This window comes from Heptranchias perlo, chromosome 9, assembly GCF_035084215.1.
Source record: "Heptranchias perlo isolate sHepPer1 chromosome 9, sHepPer1.hap1, whole genome shotgun sequence".
In the NCBI taxonomy this organism is placed as follows: Eukaryota; Metazoa; Chordata; class Chondrichthyes; order Hexanchiformes; family Hexanchidae; genus Heptranchias; species Heptranchias perlo.
In genome coordinates, this window is record NC_090333.1 from 8,670,343 (window position 1) to 8,686,713 (window position 16,371).

At 42.6% G+C, this 16,371-nt stretch overlaps 1 protein-coding gene across 2 annotated transcripts in view; it reads right to left on the bottom strand.

Annotated features, from left to right (window-relative positions):
* Nucleotides 1–9,956: 9,956 nt before the first annotated feature.
* Nucleotides 9,957–16,371, bottom strand: part of LOC137325116 (histone chaperone ASF1) — a 39,525-nt gene continuing 33,110 nt past the window's right edge. For both annotated transcript variants that reach the window (XM_067989835.1, XM_067989836.1), the window contains 2 exons: nucleotides 15,408–15,584; nucleotides 9,957–10,362 (listed from right to left, as the gene is read on the bottom strand). In XM_067989835.1, coding sequence (XP_067845936.1) covers nucleotides 10,153–10,362; nucleotides 15,408–15,584 — 387 coding nt within the window. In that variant the 3' untranslated portion in view covers nucleotides 9,957–10,152. The remainder of the gene's footprint in view (nucleotides 10,363–15,407; nucleotides 15,585–16,371) is intronic.

Consider the following 16,371-nt stretch of genomic DNA (forward strand, 5'->3'; position numbering starts at 1 on the left):
TGCAGGTGGTGTTGTTCCCATGTGCCTGCTGCTTTTGTCCTTCCAAGTGGTAGAGGTCATGGGTTTGGGAGGTGCTGTCGAAGAAGCCTTAGCGAGTTGCTGCAGTGCATCCTGTGGATGGTACACACTGCCGCCACTGTGTGCCATGAAGGGAGTGAACGTTTAGGGTGGTGGATAGGGTGCCAATCAAGCGGGCTGCTTTGTCCTGGATGGTGTTGAGCTTCTTGAGTGTTGTTGGAGCTGCACCCATCCAGGCAAGTGGAGAGTATTCCATCACACTCCTGACTTGTGCCTTGTAGATGGCGGAAAGGCTTTGGGGAGTCAGGAGGTGAGTCACTCGCCGCAGAATACCCAGCCTCTGACCTGCTCTCGTAGCCACAGTATTCATGTGGCTGGTCCAGTTAAGTTTCGGGTCAATGGTGACCCCCAGGATGTTGATGGTGGGGGATTCGGCGATGGTAATGCCGTTGAATGTCAAGGGGAGGTGGTTAGACTCTCTCTTGTTGGAGATGGTCATTGCCTGGCACTTGTCTGGCGCGAATGTTACTTGCCACTTATGAGCCCAAGCCTGGATGTTGTCCAGGTCTTGCTGCACGCAGGCTCGGACTGCTTCATTATTTGAGGGGTTGCGAATGGAACTGAATACTGTGCAATCATCAGCGAACGTCCCCATTTCTGACCTTATGATGAAGGGAAGGTCATTGATGATGCAACTGAAAATGGTTGGGCCTAGGACACTGCCTTGAGGAACTCCTGCAGCAATGACCAATTAATCTGATTGTTGGATGAAGGATAAATGTTGGTCAGGACACCGGGGAGAACTCACTACTCTTCAAATAGTGCCATGGGAATTTTACATCCACCTGAACAGGCAGACTGGGCCTCGGTTTAATCTCTCACCTGAAAGATGGCACTTCTGACAATGCAGCACTCCCTCAGTACTGTACTGATGCATCCTGGAGTGGAGCTTGAACCCATGACCTGATTCAGAAGTGAGAGTGCTACTACTGAACCAACATTGTTTATAAACACAAAGGAAATTTAGTTGAAGGATTTTTGCACTTTACCTGGATAAATTACCTGCTAAAGGAGCGGAGTTTGGTTAAAAGAACTGTTAAACTGACTGTCCAAGAGGGCATGTTGGGAAGGTTGACCAAATTCAAAGCGTTATGCAGACTGGAAGGCTACAGATAAGGAGGCCTTGAGAGACTGTGGAAAATTGTCATAAACACCAGGTGCTGTTTGGTAGCATCAGTCTGTGTAACCATGGGAAAAAGAGAGAATGGAAATTACTGAAAAGGGTTGTTTTGTCAGAAAGAATGGTATAAGAGACAGTCCAGGAGACCGACCAGGGCTCAGCGCATGAGCCAGACCAGAAGAACGTGACACAGGAAATTGATGGATTATCAACCTCTTACCATGCAGGATGTCGACGGAGAATTAACCTTTCAGTGTTCACGAAGCAGGAGAATCGGCCATTCAGAGTTTCAAATTGTTCTACTGATTTAAAGGTTGTATGCTTCTCTATCTGTAAACCTGTACTGTTTTATTGTTCATAAAACTGTTAGTTAGAAAAGTTTATAGTCTTGGTTGATCTCGCCTCTGATTACCATAAAGAGCTAAGAGAGTAAAGAATTAGTCTCTCCACTACTTTGGGTACTGTTGATTTTATTTTACACTCAGCAGACCTGAAACGTGAACTCTGTTTCTCTCTCCACAGAGGCTGCCTGACCTGGAGTACTTCCAGCATTTTCTGTTTTTATTTCAGATTTCCGGCATCCACAGTATTTTGCTTTTGACCAAATGTATTCAACCCATTTAAGAAAGAGAAAATTACAGCTAAATAAGCCAGTGCTTTATTAATCAATTAATCCCACCTACCCACTATATCCCTTCTCTCTCCAGAAAAGCATCTACTTGTTGCTTAGGACCCATTTACATTGCCCACTTCAGTGGCCTTCCCTTGTAACTTAATCCACAGCTCTATTACTTTGGATGAAAGGTTCCACCTGACTTCCCATCAACACCTTAACGATGCATTGCTTAGAAATGGGATTAAATAACACTCATTACTCTAGGAAATCAATAGCTGCCAAGAACCATGTAGATGTATGCCAATAGCTCAATTACATTCCTCAGTGACATCTAGATTGATTTCTGAGAAGTGCAGTAATCAACCAGAACAGTTACTGTCCTAAAACAGATTTTTAGACTGGGACCATCTCTTCTTGAACTATGCAACATTTCAAAACATCGAATATCAGGGTTTGCTTAGTTCCGAGAGGTAGCTGTAAGAAATTTCAGTTCCAATTCGACAGATGGGAATCCTTGCAACTATGAATGAGGGGAGAGCACTTGGAGCGAAGTTGGTGCAATTCATCTGTTCAAATTACATAGAATTTACAGCACAGAAACAGGCCATTTGGCCCAACTGAACTATGCTGGTGTTTATGCTCCACACGAGCCTCCTCCCACCCTTCTTCATCTAACCCTATCAGCATAACCTTCTATTCCTTTCTCCCTCATGTACTAATCTAGCTTCCCCTTACATTCATGTCAAGGACATTTATTTTTCTCTTAAATGCATGTTGGGATATTTCGGTTAAGTTCTAAATATCACTTTTCAAACACACTAGACGCACATACTTAAATGACCTTAAGCTACGCATTCACTTTTTTGTGATTTTAGTTGAAAGGAACAGAGAGATCTGGGGGAATATGTGCACAAATCGTTGATGGTGGCAGGGCAGGTTGAGAAAGCGGTTAAAAAAGCATAAGGGCTTTATAAATAGAGGCATACAGTACAAAAGTATGGAAGTCATGATGAACCTTTATAAAACACTGTTTCAGCCACAACTGGAGTATTGTGTTCAGTTCTGGGCACCGCACTTTGGGAAAGATGTGAAGGCCTTAGAGAGGGAGCAGAAGAGATTTACTAGAATGATTCCAGGGATGAGCGACTTCAGTTACGTGGATAGACTGGAGAAGCTGGGGTTGATCTCCTTGAAACAGAGAAGGTTGCGAGGAGATTTGATAGACAAATTTAAAATCATGAAGGGTCTAGACATAGTAGATAGAGAAAAACTGTTCCCATTGGCGGAAGGGTCAAGAACCAGAGGACATAGATTTAAGGTGTTTGGCAAAAGAACCAAAGGTGCTATGAGGAATTTTTTTTTTAAACACAGCGAGTGGTTAGGATCTGGAATGCAGTGCCCGAGGGGGTGGTGGAGGCAGATTCAACCATGGCCTTCAAAAGGGAACTGGATAAGTACTTGAAAGGAAAAAATTTGTCGGGCTACAGGGATAGGGCGGGGGAGTGGGACTAGCTGGATTGGTCTTGCAATGAGCCGGTGCAGACTCGATGGGCCAAATGGCCTCCTTCCGTGCTGTAACCTTTTCTATGATTCTCTGATCCTGTCCTGGTCAAAATGGAATTGACGGCTCTGATTATTGTATCTTGCAACCTAAACAAAATCCTTTTCTTGCTCATCCGATTATACTCTACGGCCCGTAGGTATGGCACTTCATTGTTCTAAAGGTGGTCCTCACTTGGATGATATATTAATCCTTAATAGAGTTTCCTGTAAAAAAAAAAATTGTAGAAAAAGGTACAAGTCGCTCATAAAATTAAAACCATATATAAATTGAAGAAAGGAAGATGCATCATAGTCCTAGTTTATTTGAGGAATCTTACAACACCAGGTTATAGTCCAACAGTTTTATTTGAAAATCACAAGCTTTCGGAGCTTACCTCCTTCATCAGGTGAGTGAGTGAAGGGTTCTAAGATCTCATAGCGTGTATTAGCCTGGGAGACGATCACAGCAATCAAAGGTGTCGTTGGTGTTCAGACAGGTTAGCCACGGAAAACATTACATCCCAATCGTCGACTTGAGTGGGTTCATGATCTGTAGTCCTTTCGGGATCTTGTCTGCTTTCTTGCAGCTCTGTAAAAACTTGATGTCTGTGTCGATATGCGCGATCTTCTTGGAGATCCTCTCCACTGTGAGCCGGCAGTTTGTGGTGTCGATAGTAGCCATGATGTGGAGATGCCGGTGATGGACTGGGGTGGACAAATGTAAGGAATCTTACAACACCAGGTTATAGTCCATCAGTTTTATTTGAAAATCACAAGCCAAATGGCCTCCTTCGTAAGCTCCGAAAGCTTGTGATTTTCAAATAAAACTGTTGGACTATAACCTGGTGTTGTAAGATTCCTTACATTTGTCCACCCCAGTCCATCACCGGCATCTCCACACCATAGTTTATTTGATGCACAGAAAAAAGGATTTGTACTGGATTACGCTGTTTTCATATTCACAATCGCAGCATGCCCTGGCCAAGCCATCACCCCCTTCCCCCACCACATCTGCTCACCTTATTAGACACGAGGGAAGACAACAGATGATCAGGACCAAGAGTTAGAATCTGAATCAAGTCATCAGCACAGCTGAAGGCAGTGCCACTGGACGAGCAGCAATTTTGGAAAAAATATGTACATATTCAAATTCTTTAAAAAAAAATCACCAATGCAAAATGTGATCTGGGTTTTTAAAAAATCATTTATTAGTGCTTGATAGGCATTCGCTCAAGAGAAGTACAACAGATTTAAACAATGTAATTCTTAGCAGCTCAATTTCTATTTTCTTTTATAATATACAGTATCACTTTAGTTATCAGCTATTCTTCAGGACAGAACGAATTTCAATGCTACTAAGCTGGCGTACTGTTTCTCCAGTGGCATCGGACAAATATGTAAAATAAATATTCTCCATCTTTCTATAAATATATTTTAAAATCTTGCATCTGCATGCATTCCATTATAAATTACTGTGTCTACATTTATAATGGAAACTGCCTATGTAAACTTGTCACACTGTAATTACATCCTCTCACCAGTAATGGTGCTGTAGCACCTATTTTTCATCTCCCATTTCCTCAGCCTATATTGCAAAGAAACTCCTAGGCTCCAACAAACTCTGGTTCCCAAATTTCTGTAATTTTTTTCTATTTAATGATCAATAATAGCAAGGTAGCACTCTTGCTTCTGAGTCAGAAGGTTGTGGGTTCAAGTCTCACTCCAGAGACTTGAGTGCAAAATCTAGGTGCCATCTTTTGGATGAAACGTTAAACGTTAAACTGAGGCCCCGTCTGCCCTCTCAGAAGTCCCACAGCACTATTCGAAGAAGAGCAGATGAGTTCTCCCCGGTGTCCTGACCAATGTTTATTCCTCAACCAACACCTAAAAACAGATTATCTGGTCATTATCTCACTGCTGTGTGCAAATTGGCTGTCGTGTTTCCTACATTACAACAGTAATTACACCTCAGAAGTACTTCATTGGCTGTAAAGTGCTTTGGGACGTCCTGAGGTTGTGAAAGGCACTATATAAATGCAAGTCTTTCTTTAGTAAATCAAAGTATCTAAAAATAAGGACAAAAGGTATGACTTTAAAATGAGGACTGAATTATGTCTGTACATCCTGGTCCAATTATTTCCCTGCCCCCTAACCCTCACCTGAAGACTACACTTGGTCTTGGTGAAGATCGATTATATAAATTAAAGAGGATCACTCTCAGCTCTACCTTTTAAATTAAAATCCTTGTCCTCCTGAAAAAAGTTCAACACTCTCTTTTGAGGCTCGGCCTCTGGTCGATTGCAAATTAAGAAACATTTCACCACCTCTATTTTGGATTTTTTCGTTTTGAAAATTATTTGAAGAGAAGCTAGAGAACCAATTTCAAAAGCTTTATTCAGGTAAATTACATTTTAGCTGTGTGAGAGCGAGTGTCCCACATCTCGCCCTCTTTTGCAAAACTCAGGTTTCCCCCTCCGCAGTTTTGCCAAACCCCATTTCCCCCCTCCATTTGATATTGAAGATGGCAATATTTGTCGGTCCTCAATGAAGCTACCTTTGTACCTGAATAAAAGCACTAGTTGTAACCACACTTGGATGACTCCTGTGCTTAATTTTGCATATGCACATAAAGTGATACAGGAACACAGCAGTACTTGTGTGGAAGGATAGACACGTAGGGGTGGATTTTCCACTCTGGGCACAATCGGGAAATTGCGCTCAAAATGTACTTGAAATTGTGCTGGTTAGGTTACAGTTCAAGTTTCTGCTAAAGTTCATTTGCATAATCACAAACATAAAATCTTCCATGAACCAGTGCAATCGGGCAGCGTAATAGAACGGAATCGTTTCTTTTTTGATGTATTTAACAGTGGTAACCTGGTGCAGCTTTATCAATATAGCTGAAAATGGATTTATCAGCACAAGTGTCCAGTCCTCCATCTGTGAATAACCTGATTTAAGATCATTGTAAATGACTTTAAAAAGCTATACTGAACTATTTAATAGTTTCATTGGTGTACACTAGTCAGTTTCTTAGTAAATTAAATATTTTTTGATATGAAACAACTATTAATACCTGCCAGTGAGCCTAAGAAAGTGAACAGAATTTGAAGAGCCTTACCAAACCAGCGGAATCTCGTACTGTTGACCTGGAGGTGTGGCCAGTTTTGTGGGCTGGGGCCCGATCCAGGCAAATTGAATCTTGAACCAGTGTAAAAGATCACGGAAAACACGAGTGTAAGTGGTTTTGTGCGAAACTCACAATTAAAAGTTCCCTGATCTTTAGCGCTGGTTTGGCCGATTCCACCTGGATTGGGTCGATATTACTGGTGTAAACAAGTGGAAACTCAACCCTAGTTTCAGTGAAAGGTGTCCTTTCCCCTTGCAACACCAGCACGGGTTTATTTGCGGAGAACAAACTCATCTACCTACCTGCACGTGGGTAAAGACAACACTTTATTTTCCAAGATCTAACCAAAACATTCACTTCACTAAACCGCTCTCCTACGAACTTCTTTCCAAATCCTTTCAGCATCCATGTGCACCTCTCCCTCAATCCTATTCCCCAGCAGCTCTTCCTTTCGTAACAACGTAAACTCACCTCAGCAATGCTATGGGAGATATGCTAGTTTTTACAATAAGCGTCTGGACTAATCGCAAAGGACGTATGGTTCCCCCTCATTTTAAGATTTTAAAAACTACAGAAAATTTGAACTTCAAGTTAATGCTGGGTTTTGCTAATGACGAAACAGCGTTAAGGACCAGGGGAAGGTTTTTCAACTGGTGAAGGCAAATTCGATTCCTCATCTGGTGTAGCAGTAGGGCTACAACATTTGGTCCCAATGTTCCTGGGCTAGGAAGGAGGAAAAAATATCAGCCGGGCTCCAACTCCTGATAGCTATAGTAACTCCTGCTGGAAATTGGGTGAGGACAGATCAAGCTTGGCTACGACGCCCTCTACAGTCACACTGATACTCACCGTCTGGACCCATGAGAAAAATAATCTCTTGGGCAAGGAATCATAGCCCTATGTTTGAGAGAGTGGGGAACTAGGAAAATCATTGCAGGATCTGAGAAGGATTCTATTTTGGACCCATGTTCTTGGTGGAGAAGGCACACCAGGAAACAGATGTCACTGTATTACATTTAGTAGTAAGTTAAAGAGTCTAAATGTAGAAAGCAACGTACAGACATATAAAATTAAAAACAAATTATTTAAACCCAAAACAACTGACATTAGTCCCTTATATCTTTATACAAGTTATTTTGCTGGCATTGTCAAAAATTTTCGCAATAAAAATTTTATTATATTTGCCAGTATGTTATATATATATATATATATATATAAATATTTTATGAACACAGATAATTCAGCAGATTTTATTTCTTTAAACAAACCATTAGTATGATCTAGCAGCTCTCATGACAAAACACTCAATTCTTAGCCAGAAGAGCGATTTGAGTACAGGAGCAGGGATGTCTTACTGCAGTTATACAGGGCCTTGGTGAGACCACATCTGCAGTATTGTGTGCAATTTTGGTCTCCTTATCTGAGGAAGAATGTCCTTGCCATGGAGGGAGTGCAACGAAGGTTTACCAGACTGATTTCTGGGATGGCAGGACTGACGTATGAGGAGAGATTGGGTCGACTAGGCCTATATTCACTACAGTTTAGAAGAATGAGAGGTGATCTCATCAAAACATGTAAAATTCTAACAGGACTAGACAGTCGAGATGCAGGGAGGATGTTCCCAATGGCTGGGGAGTCCAGAACCAGGGGTCACAGTCTCAGGATACGGGGTATGCCATTTAGAATTGAGATGAGGAGAAATTTCTTCACTGAGGGTGGTGAACCTGTGGAATTCTCTACCACAGAAGGCAGTGGAGGCCAAGTCGTTAGATGTATTCAAGAAGGAGATAGATATATTTCTTAATACTAAAGGGATCAAGGGATATGGGGGAAAAAGCGGGAACAGGGTACTGAGTTAGACGATCAGCCATGATAATTTTGAATGGCGGAGCAGGCCCGAAGGGCTGAATGGCCTCGTCTTGCTCCTATTTTCTATGCTTCTATGTTAGTCTTCGATCAACTCTTCGATGCAATTTGAATCTGCCTTCTCTTGTTTAGCAGGCTTTTCACCCAATTTTCTCTCCACTCCTCGAGGTGCCAACTCATGGTACATTTTGGTTCACTAGAAGCTGGTAGCTTTTCAGTACCTCATCCAATTGACCGTATGCAAGTCTAGACAGTGCAGGTAGCCTATTTAACCGTGGAAGGCATCACAGCCAAGCACAATCCAGTTTACGCCCAACATTTACACACATGCATTTGCTTGCAGGGGGCCACTGAATGGCGATTGTTGGGCAAGAGTGGAGTAGTAGCTGATTTTTTTTCCCCCCTGACCCTGAAGCCATTTTCTGACTCCAAATTCTGGTCCAGCAAGAATCCTGCCAGCCACCAGACAAATTAACAAATGGGTAGTCTTTTTGTGGGTAAAAATAAACAGGACTATGGCCAACCCTTTGAAGTACTGTCTACTAATTGATCATGCAGAAGTATTGACAGCTGCCATGAACAACTCTTAAACTCAACCTCATCCTTCCATTTAGAGGAAGATGCACAGTGCCTTACAGCAGCAGTAAGGCATTGGGGAAGAGAGCAGGAGAACAGCTGTTTTAAATTAAACAGCAGTCACAACATCATGTGTTGGAAAATTTTCACTCAACACAAGAAATCAATATATAAGGCTTACGTTTTCATAGGGAAAACCAGGCCCCTCTTGAGCAAAACAACTGGATACTGAAGCACCTGAAACACTCCGCCTGGTTACACTGCTGCAGTGAATATTTATTCACACAAACAGATTAAAAAAAAGGTTTGTCACAAAAGGCAACTTTCTGGACAAGTAAACTGAAATTTAAAAATAAGAAAAAGTCCTATTGTCTGATACTGCAATTCAGAACCAGCAGCAGGCGTCACATTAGGAGAATGGATGCTCTTTTATCAAATGGTAGAGATTATATTTTTAAATATCAAGGTCAAACGCTGAAATCTAACCTTTATCCCATCTACATCCCCAGATTTCCTAATAATTTCTCCAGGTGGAGTGTTTTATATACCTGAGTTATAATTAAGGTAAGGTGTTACTACAATTATTATTCCCCTTGCTTTGTTTTAATGGAATCATCAATAATGATAGCTATCTAAAGGGTATGGAATCTAATGGTACTTTTATCCTATGGGAGTGAAGCTAATGGGAAACGTGCACATCTCCCTCTGTCAGCTGTGCACCCGCACATTGGGAAGCCTACCACAACACTGATCCATCAGCGAAGGGAGCCAGTTTCAGTGAAGAAAGAAAGAAAGAAAGAAATGCCGGTTACGTGTCTCAACTGATGGAACAACTGGATCTCTGCACACCACTGCACAACTCAGTCCAACCAGCATCAACCTTCAAAATAAAGGAGGGTGGGGACGGGGGAAGAGACACATCCATGGCGGTCTCTCTTTCTAGACAGAGGGAAAACAAGTGGGAATAGAAAAATATCTCAGCGCTCTCAGCTTAATCCAGCCCTTCAAAGACCAGCTCAACCAAATACTCTCTTTAAAGATTTAAATTTATTTACAAATATCTATACAACTACTGTTCTTTTTTTAAAAAAAAACAAACTCGTCAGGACAATAACAAATGCCTGCCACTGCTCCACACTTTTACTGAAATACTTGGAACGCAATAAAATGTGATGCTCTCTTAAGTTTTCAAGTGTTTTAAATTTGCTTCTGTGACGAATGCAGTCACATGCAGTCCATGTGAGTGTCCATGACATTTAGTGAATTTGCCGACAGAGTCAAGCCCTTTGAAGCTGAAGGTAACGTACTTGTGGAATGAACGGGGTGCATATTAGGATTGGTGCTTTCACAATTGTCTATTTTTTCACTACTGTCATCCCAGTTGATATGGAACCTTGTAACTCGCGGATTTGATGCCAAAATGTTTCTCTGGAGCTGAGGAGAACAATGTGGGTGAGTTAGATATTATTCAAGACAGAGCATTCACCTCAAGTCTATGGAAGCAATCCGAAACACCAAATTACTGTTTACGATCGCAGAGAATCCCTGAATACAATGCAACAACTTCTCTATGATAAAAACGAAGCTTTCAATACCCCTTTCCAGAAGAGCCCTAAGCTTTTGTCTTCCCCAGCCACATAGGTGGGCATTTAACATTTAACTTCATGCTCCCAGAATTAGCATATATCTCAAATTGCTAATACTAACAGACCTTGGTGTTCTGATTTAGGATTTATCCAACAATGAGGCAACAATGCCCTTCCCAAACCTCCAGGCCCACTAAATTCAAACAGGACAAACCAGCAAATAAGAAATATAAAACGCAAATGGGACTGAGTTGCCTGGGGTTTGAGGGCTAAATTGCTAGACCTTGGCAGTTGCAGGGAATCAAAACGACGTCAAAAGCAAGGTCATTTCACGTCAAAGTTACAAAACACGTAGCTGCAATTCACATATTGAGACCCAATGTCAGCTTTTCAAAAAAATATATTTTCTTGAAAGGATTAAAGAGGAGAATTGACTTTAGAACTATTTAAAGTTTGTTGAAAGGGAAGTATAATTCTAAGCAAAATAAAGGAAGATAATCATACAACTTGAATCCCTCAGACCCTTTAGAACTTCTCGCTGGAGGCAATCTGGGAATATACAGTTTGTTTTTTTCCCCCCATTTTCGAGATGTGGGCGTTGCTGGCAAGGCCGGCATTTATTGCCCACCGCTAGTTGCTCTGAGAAGGTGGTGGTGGTCTGCCTTCTTAAACCACTGCAGTCCTTCTTTGTAGCGGTTTGGTACAACTGAGTGGCTTGCTAGGCCACTTCAGAGGGCAGTGAAGAGTCAACCTCGTTGGTGTGGGACTGGAGTCACATATAGACCAGACCAGGTAAGGACGGCAGATTTTCTTCCCGAAAAGGACACTGGTGAACCAGTTGGGTTTTTATGACAATCAGTTGTCACTTTTTTTTTAAAAACATAAAAACATAAAAAATAGGAGCAGCAGTAGGCCATTCGGCCCTTCGAGCCTGCTCCACCATTCAATATGATCATGGCTGATACCAGCTTTTATTTACAGATTGTTTTTTTAAACTGAATTCAAATTCTTAAACTGCCATGGTGGGATTTGAACTCACGTTCTCTGGATTACCGTTCAGTAATGTAACTGGCTTGACGACAGAAGACAGAGGGTGGTTGTAGAGGGTTGTTTTTCAAACTGGATGCCTGTGTCCAGCGGTGTGCCTCAGGGATCGGTGCTGGGTCCGCTGTTATTTGTTATTTATATTAATGATTTGGATGAGAATTTAGGAGGCATGGTTAGTAAGTTTGCAGATGACACCAAGATTGGTGGCATTGTGGACAGTGAAGGTGGTTATCTGGGATTGCAACGGGATCTTGATCAATTGGGCCAGTGGGCCGATGAATGGCAGATGGAGTTTAATTTAGATAAATGTGAGGTGATGCATTTTGGGAGATCGAATCGGGCCAGGACCTACTCCGTTAATGGTAGGGCGTTGGGGAGAGTTATAGAACAAAGAGATCTAGGAGTACAGATTCATAGCTCCTTGAAAGTGGAGTCACAGGTGGATAGGGTGGTGAAGAAGGCATTCGGCATGCTTGGTTTCATTGGTCAGAACATTGAATGCAGGAGTTGGGATGTCTTGTTGAAGTTGTACAGGGCATTGGTGAGGCCACACTTGGAGTACTGTGTACAGTTCTGGTCACCCTATTATAGAAAGGATATTATTAAACTAGAAAGAGTGCAGAAAAGATTTACTAGGATGCTACCGGGACTTGATGGTTTGACTTACAGGGAGAGGTTAGACAGACTGGGACTTTTTTCCCTGGAGAGTAGGAGGTTGAGGGGTGATCTTATAGAAGTCTATAAAATAATGAGGGGCATAGATAAGGTAGATAGTCAAAATCTTTTCCCAAAGGTAGGGGAGTCTATAACGAGGGGGCATAGATTTAAGGTGAGAGGGGAGAGATACAAAAGGGTCCAGAGGGCCAATTTTTTCACTCAAAGGGTGGTGAGTGTCTGGAACGAGCTGCCAGAGGCAGTAGTAGAGGCGGGTACAATTTTGTCTTTTAAAAAGCATTTGGACAGTTACATGGGTAAGATGGGTATAGAGGGATATGGGCCAAGTGCAGGCAATTGGGACTAGCTTAGTGGTATCAACTGGGCGACATGGACATGTTGGGCCGAAGGGCCTGTTTCCATGTTGTAACTTCTATGATTCTATACCCGTTGCTTTCCCCTGCTGTGAAACTGTGTTCTACTCACCTGCAACCCACTGTCCAATTATCACCCTCGACACTTAAGAATTTGGACAACTGTATAGAATATGCTTTCTTCAGATATACGACCTAGTTGAGTTGAGCTGATTTTGGATTTCTCTTTCTTCCCACTGATTCTGCTTCTTGACCAAGTTTACAAATGTAAACAATCTTACAACACCAGGTTATAGTCCAACAATTTTATTTGAAAATCACAAGCTTTCGGAGGCTTCCTCCTTCGTCAGGTGAATGTCAGGAAATCCTTGAACATTTCGCATTTATATTCAGAGAACAATACCTGGTGGTTACAGATAATCTTTCCAACTGCCCGTTGTCAAGGCAATCAAAGTGTTCAGACAGAGAGGTGTTACCTACAGGACCACCGAATATACAAACGGCCAGAACACAAAACAGAGAGAGAGGGAGAAACATCTGAAAGGAAGAGAAAGACAGAAAATGACCCGTTTTATTAAAAACAGATAACTTTTATTCGCTGGTGGGGTTACGTGTAGCGTGACATGAAACCAAGATCCCGGTTGAGGCCGTCCTCATGGGTGCGGAACTTGGCTATCAATTTCTGCTCGACGATTTTGCGTTGTCGTGTGTCTCAAAGGCCGCCTTGGAGTACGCTTACCCGAAGATCGGTGGCTGAATGTCCTTGACTGCTGAAGTGTTCCCCGACTGGGAGGGAACCCTCCTGTCTGGCAATTGTTGCGCGGTGTCCGTTCATCCGTTGTTGCGGTGTCTGCATTCAGGAGAATGCAGACACAGCTTTCAGGAGAATAGCATCCACGACACCACACAACCCTGCCACGGCAACCTCTGCAAGACATGCCAAGATCATCGACACAGATACCACCATAACACGAGAGGACACCACCCACCAGGTACATGGGTCATACTCCTGTGACTCGGCCAACGTTGTCTACCTCATACGTTGCAGGAAAGGATGCCCCGGAGCATGGTACATTGGCGAGACCATGCAGACACTGCGACAACGGATGAACGGACACCGCGCAACAATCGCCAGACAGGAGGGTTCCCTCCCAGTCGGGGAACACTTCAGCAGTCAAGGACATTCAGCCACCGATCTTCGGGTAAGGGTACTCCAAGGCGGCCTTCGAGACACACTACAACGCAAAATTGTCGAGCAGAAATTGATAGCCAAGTTCCGCACCCATGAGGACGGCCTCAACCGGGATCTTGGTTTCATGTCACGCTACACGTAACCCCACCAGCGAATAAAAGTTATCTGTTTTTAATAAAACGGGTCATTTTCTGTCTTTCTCTTCCTTTCAGATGTTTCTCCCTCTCTCTCTGTTTTGTGTTCTGGCCGTTTGTATATTCGGTGGTCCTGTAGGTAACACCTCTCTGTCTGAACACTTTGATTGCCTTGACAACGGGCAGTTGGAAAGATTATCTGTAACCACCAGGTATTGTTCTCTGAATATAAATGCGAAATGTTCAAGGATTTCCTGACATTCACCTGACGAAGGAGGAAGCCTCCGAAAGCTTGTGATTTTCAAATAAAATTGTTGGACTATAACCTGGTGTTGTAAGATTGTTTACATTTGTCAACCCCAGTCCATCACCGGCATCTCCACATCATGACCAAGTTTAGATTGTGCACCCACAATAAAATAGACCACCATCAAGAAACTCTGTAGGTGCAGTGGTTGTATTTTATCCACAGAGTCACAGGTTTGAATATCGATCTCAACCAACATCTGAAGTTGTCTACTTCTCTTGCTAGATTGAGGCGGTGTGTGGAAAATTCAACGGGGTGGGGACAGGGATAGAGTTTTGTCTGATCTTCAAATCTTCATGGATACGCCAATAGGTCAGCCTTTGGAACTGAGAAGCAAAGTCTTCAAGCCAGTCTTCACTTATTCCCATCGATGACCACAAGCTCACAAAGAACACAAACTCACAATTGAGGAGAAGCTCAAGAGCAAATATCAATTAACCAATCAATCAACCCTACCTAACAGCACTGTGGGAGAACCTTCATCACACGGACTGCAACAGTTCAAGAAGGCGGCTCACCACCACCTTCTCAAGGGCAATTAGGGATGGGCAATAAATGCTGGCCTTGCCAGCGACGCCCACATCCCACGAACGAATAATAAAAAAAGGAACTGGGATTCAAACTTGTGTGTTCTTGAGAGTCCAACACTCAAGCAGTCTATCTACCACGACTGTTTTCCATTTTAATTCACAACCCTCCCCTTCTGTCCTTCTTTATGACAGTTGGAAAGGAAATAATCCACAGATGGCTTCATACATTTTCACATTTTAGAGACAAGATACTATTGTTTTTTAAATGGAAAGAGTTGGGTCTGATGGTGATTTTGTATTTTCAATTTGTCAGTTCTAGTTAGTTTTCATATGTTTATAGTACGTTGCTTAGTTCTTTGCTGGATCACAGGTAGAAACAAGTGAAGACCAGCCAGGAGGGCTTGCCTTCTCAGTTCTAAAGGCTGACTTCTTAGCATTTCAACAGACTGCATCCACAAAGATTTGAAGATTGGACAACATTGCCACCCCTTTGGATTCACGTGCAGAGATATGAGCGGCAAAGTGCATGTAATTGTACACTGTACTTCAAATAACAGGTATCTTTCATATTGCCTGCTCTAAAAGTCACATAAAATCATGTTCACGCAGTTAGATGGGAGCATTCCACCATTATTTCTATGTTTAAAAGCCCTACCTTGGAGAAGTCTGGTTTCACAGGAGGATTTTCACGCAGCTCTGGATCGGTGTATTCATTATTTACATAATATCCAACCCTGATAAATTCTTGACCTCGGTAAGTGCAGGTTATTAAAACAACAGTTACTCCAACTGCATCCGCATCTGGGATAAGGGATGGATTTGCTGCATCAGCCTAAAACAAAACAAAGATCAAAGCCCTTAAAGAATGGCAGGTGCGATAATAATGGACAAGAAAATACTTAGCATCAGTACAGACCAATAAAATAGTTGCTGGCAGTTTGGAAGTGTTGATTAATTCAATTTTAGTAATAAGATTAAATAGGACCATAGAAGAAGCAGTACATAAATAAAGAATTCAGCTTTTACATTTTCTCTATGGGTTCCAGTCATCCTCCAGCAGTTCATCCCAAGTTGCCATTCTTCATGTGAAGAACATCACAGCCCAGCCCGATACCTACGTCTATACACATTAGGAGACGACGCCATGATCATCCCTATCCTTAACCATGGCGGAGCCCAGCACTTGAGTGCCAGCGACATGGCTAAAGTGTTCACAAGCATCTTCAGCCAAAAGTGCCAAGTGGACAATCCTACTTTGATTCCTACCAAGATCGCTAAGATCATAGGTATGCGTCCAGCCAATTCGCTTCACTCCATGTGACGTTAAGAAGCAGCTGAGTGCACTGGACATTGCAAAGGCTATGGGCCCTGACAAAATCCCAGCTGTAGTGCTGAAGACCTGTGACCAGAGCTAGTCACTCCCCATGCCAAACAATTCCAGTACAGCGGTGACACTTTGACATTATATCGTCGTTCCTTCAGCATTGCCCAGTCAATATCCTTGAATTCCTTACCCAACGACATTGCGGGAGCACCATCACTACAAGGAACTGCAGCAATTCAAGAAGGCTCACCACCACCTTCCCAGGGCAACTAGAGATGAATGCACTGTCCAGTAA